The sequence below is a fragment of the Fukomys damarensis genome, unplaced genomic scaffold (genome assembly GCF_012274545.1).
Source record: "Fukomys damarensis isolate Sample0158 unplaced genomic scaffold, DMR_v1.0_HiC HiC_scaffold_9, whole genome shotgun sequence".
Classification (NCBI taxonomy): Eukaryota; Metazoa; Chordata; class Mammalia; order Rodentia; family Bathyergidae; genus Fukomys; species Fukomys damarensis.
In genome coordinates this window covers 24611810-24613282 of record NW_022900921.1, presented here as the reverse complement: position 1 = coordinate 24613282, position 1473 = coordinate 24611810, and the positions used below count along the sequence as shown (strand labels likewise).

The 1473-nt window shown below is 37.7% G+C and overlaps 1 protein-coding gene across 2 annotated transcripts in view; it reads right to left on the bottom strand.

The window, feature by feature from the left end:
* Positions 1-1473, bottom strand: part of Crebrf (CREB3 regulatory factor) — a 62174-nt gene that overhangs the window by 10160 nt on the left and 50541 nt on the right. The window contains exon 9 of one of the 2 annotated variants that reach the window (XM_019207221.2): positions 26-640. The exons of the other annotated variant lie outside the window; for it this stretch is intronic. Within the exon in view, the coding sequence (XP_019062766.1) occupies positions 525-640 (116 nt within the window). The 3' untranslated portion in view covers positions 26-524. Of the gene's footprint in view, positions 1-25; positions 641-1473 lie in introns of those variants that run through there. 2 annotated transcript variants of the gene reach the window in all.

The following is a 1473-nucleotide window of genomic DNA, read 5'->3' as shown; positions in this document are numbered from 1 at the left end:
TATTTATATATATCATATTGAGCTCTGAAAATGAGTATCTAACATGGCACACAGGCCTGTTGAGTGTGCCATGGACAAGTGAGATTAATGGTTGTGAAAAATTAGAACGAAAAGCAGTAATTCTAAAAACAATCTAAATTGTTTTTAAAAAATGCTTCCTCAATATTTTTGTGTGGTTCAGAGCATAAACCTGCCATGATACCTGGCATTACACTAATATATTCACTCCTCCAAAATGTTTGCATTAACAGATTTGTGCAATCTGTACCTAAACATTTACTTAATGTATGGATTTGAATTCTAATGCCAGTAGCAGGTTTAACCATGGTTTATGCTCTGAAAATGCAATAATCAAGTAGTTTGGATCATGCTTCACTTATGCTACAAGTTCTTAAAACAATGTAACCTAATTGTAAATGTTTACATAATGCTAACTGACATGCAAAACAGAATGAAAATTTACAATGGGGAACGTGACAAAAACAGACACTTCTGACCAGTGGACCAATGAAGCTGATTACACATTACACTTTCGAAGTTGGTATCCTTAGTCCTACAAGGCCTCCAGTGGGATTGCCTTCTGCAGTCTTCTCTAACACTTGGTTAACAAATTCAGAAGTTTGCCCAGCAACTGGGAGACCTGAAGGGAATAAAAGGTACACTTAAAGCACAGAAATAGAGACCATTTAGAGGAAAGGAAAAGAGTACAAAATATTTAAGGGTCAGGTGTGGCCCTCAGCTCAACATGGGTCCAAAGGAATGCTCTGTTTCTTGCTGCTGCAGCCCAGAAAATCATTCTGCCCCATCAGATTCAAATTAGAGGAATCAAACCAAGATAAACATAGAAGATGGTAATCAACATTTAAAGTGGGCCGGGGATTTAGCTTAGCGGTTCTGTCGCCTGCCTCACAAGTGCAAGGTCCTGAGTTTGATCCCCACTACCAAACAAAACAGAAAAAACAAAACAAGTATTTAAAGTGAGATTAGATGACAAGTAATAAACCTATACCAGAGGTAACACTTTCTAAGCCTACCAATTGTTTTTCCCTGTTCTCTCTGCCAGCCTCTTCTAAATGCTTTAACCTCACATGTTCCATGGGAGGCAGGTGGGTGATTTACCCAAACAGTTAAAACCATATATTCAAAGGACATGTTTAATCAATTTTTAAGTTACTGAATACAATTTATGTTCCTTTTACATTTTCAAGAAAAATTAGTAAGAAGAGGTAGAAGAGAAGTGGGAGAAAAGGTAGGAGCAGCCTAAGTATGATGATTTTCTTTTTTCAAAGGATGGTGATTTTTCTCATCCTCATGCTCTTTTATAGAAAAGCCAATAGTCAAAAAATCAAATAACAAAGATACAGGTTTACAGCCAGATGTACTGGTGCACATCTGTAATCCCAGCACTCAGGAGGCTGAGGCAGGGGATCGTAGTGAGTTTGAAACAGCCTGGAATACGTAGTGAGACCGTCT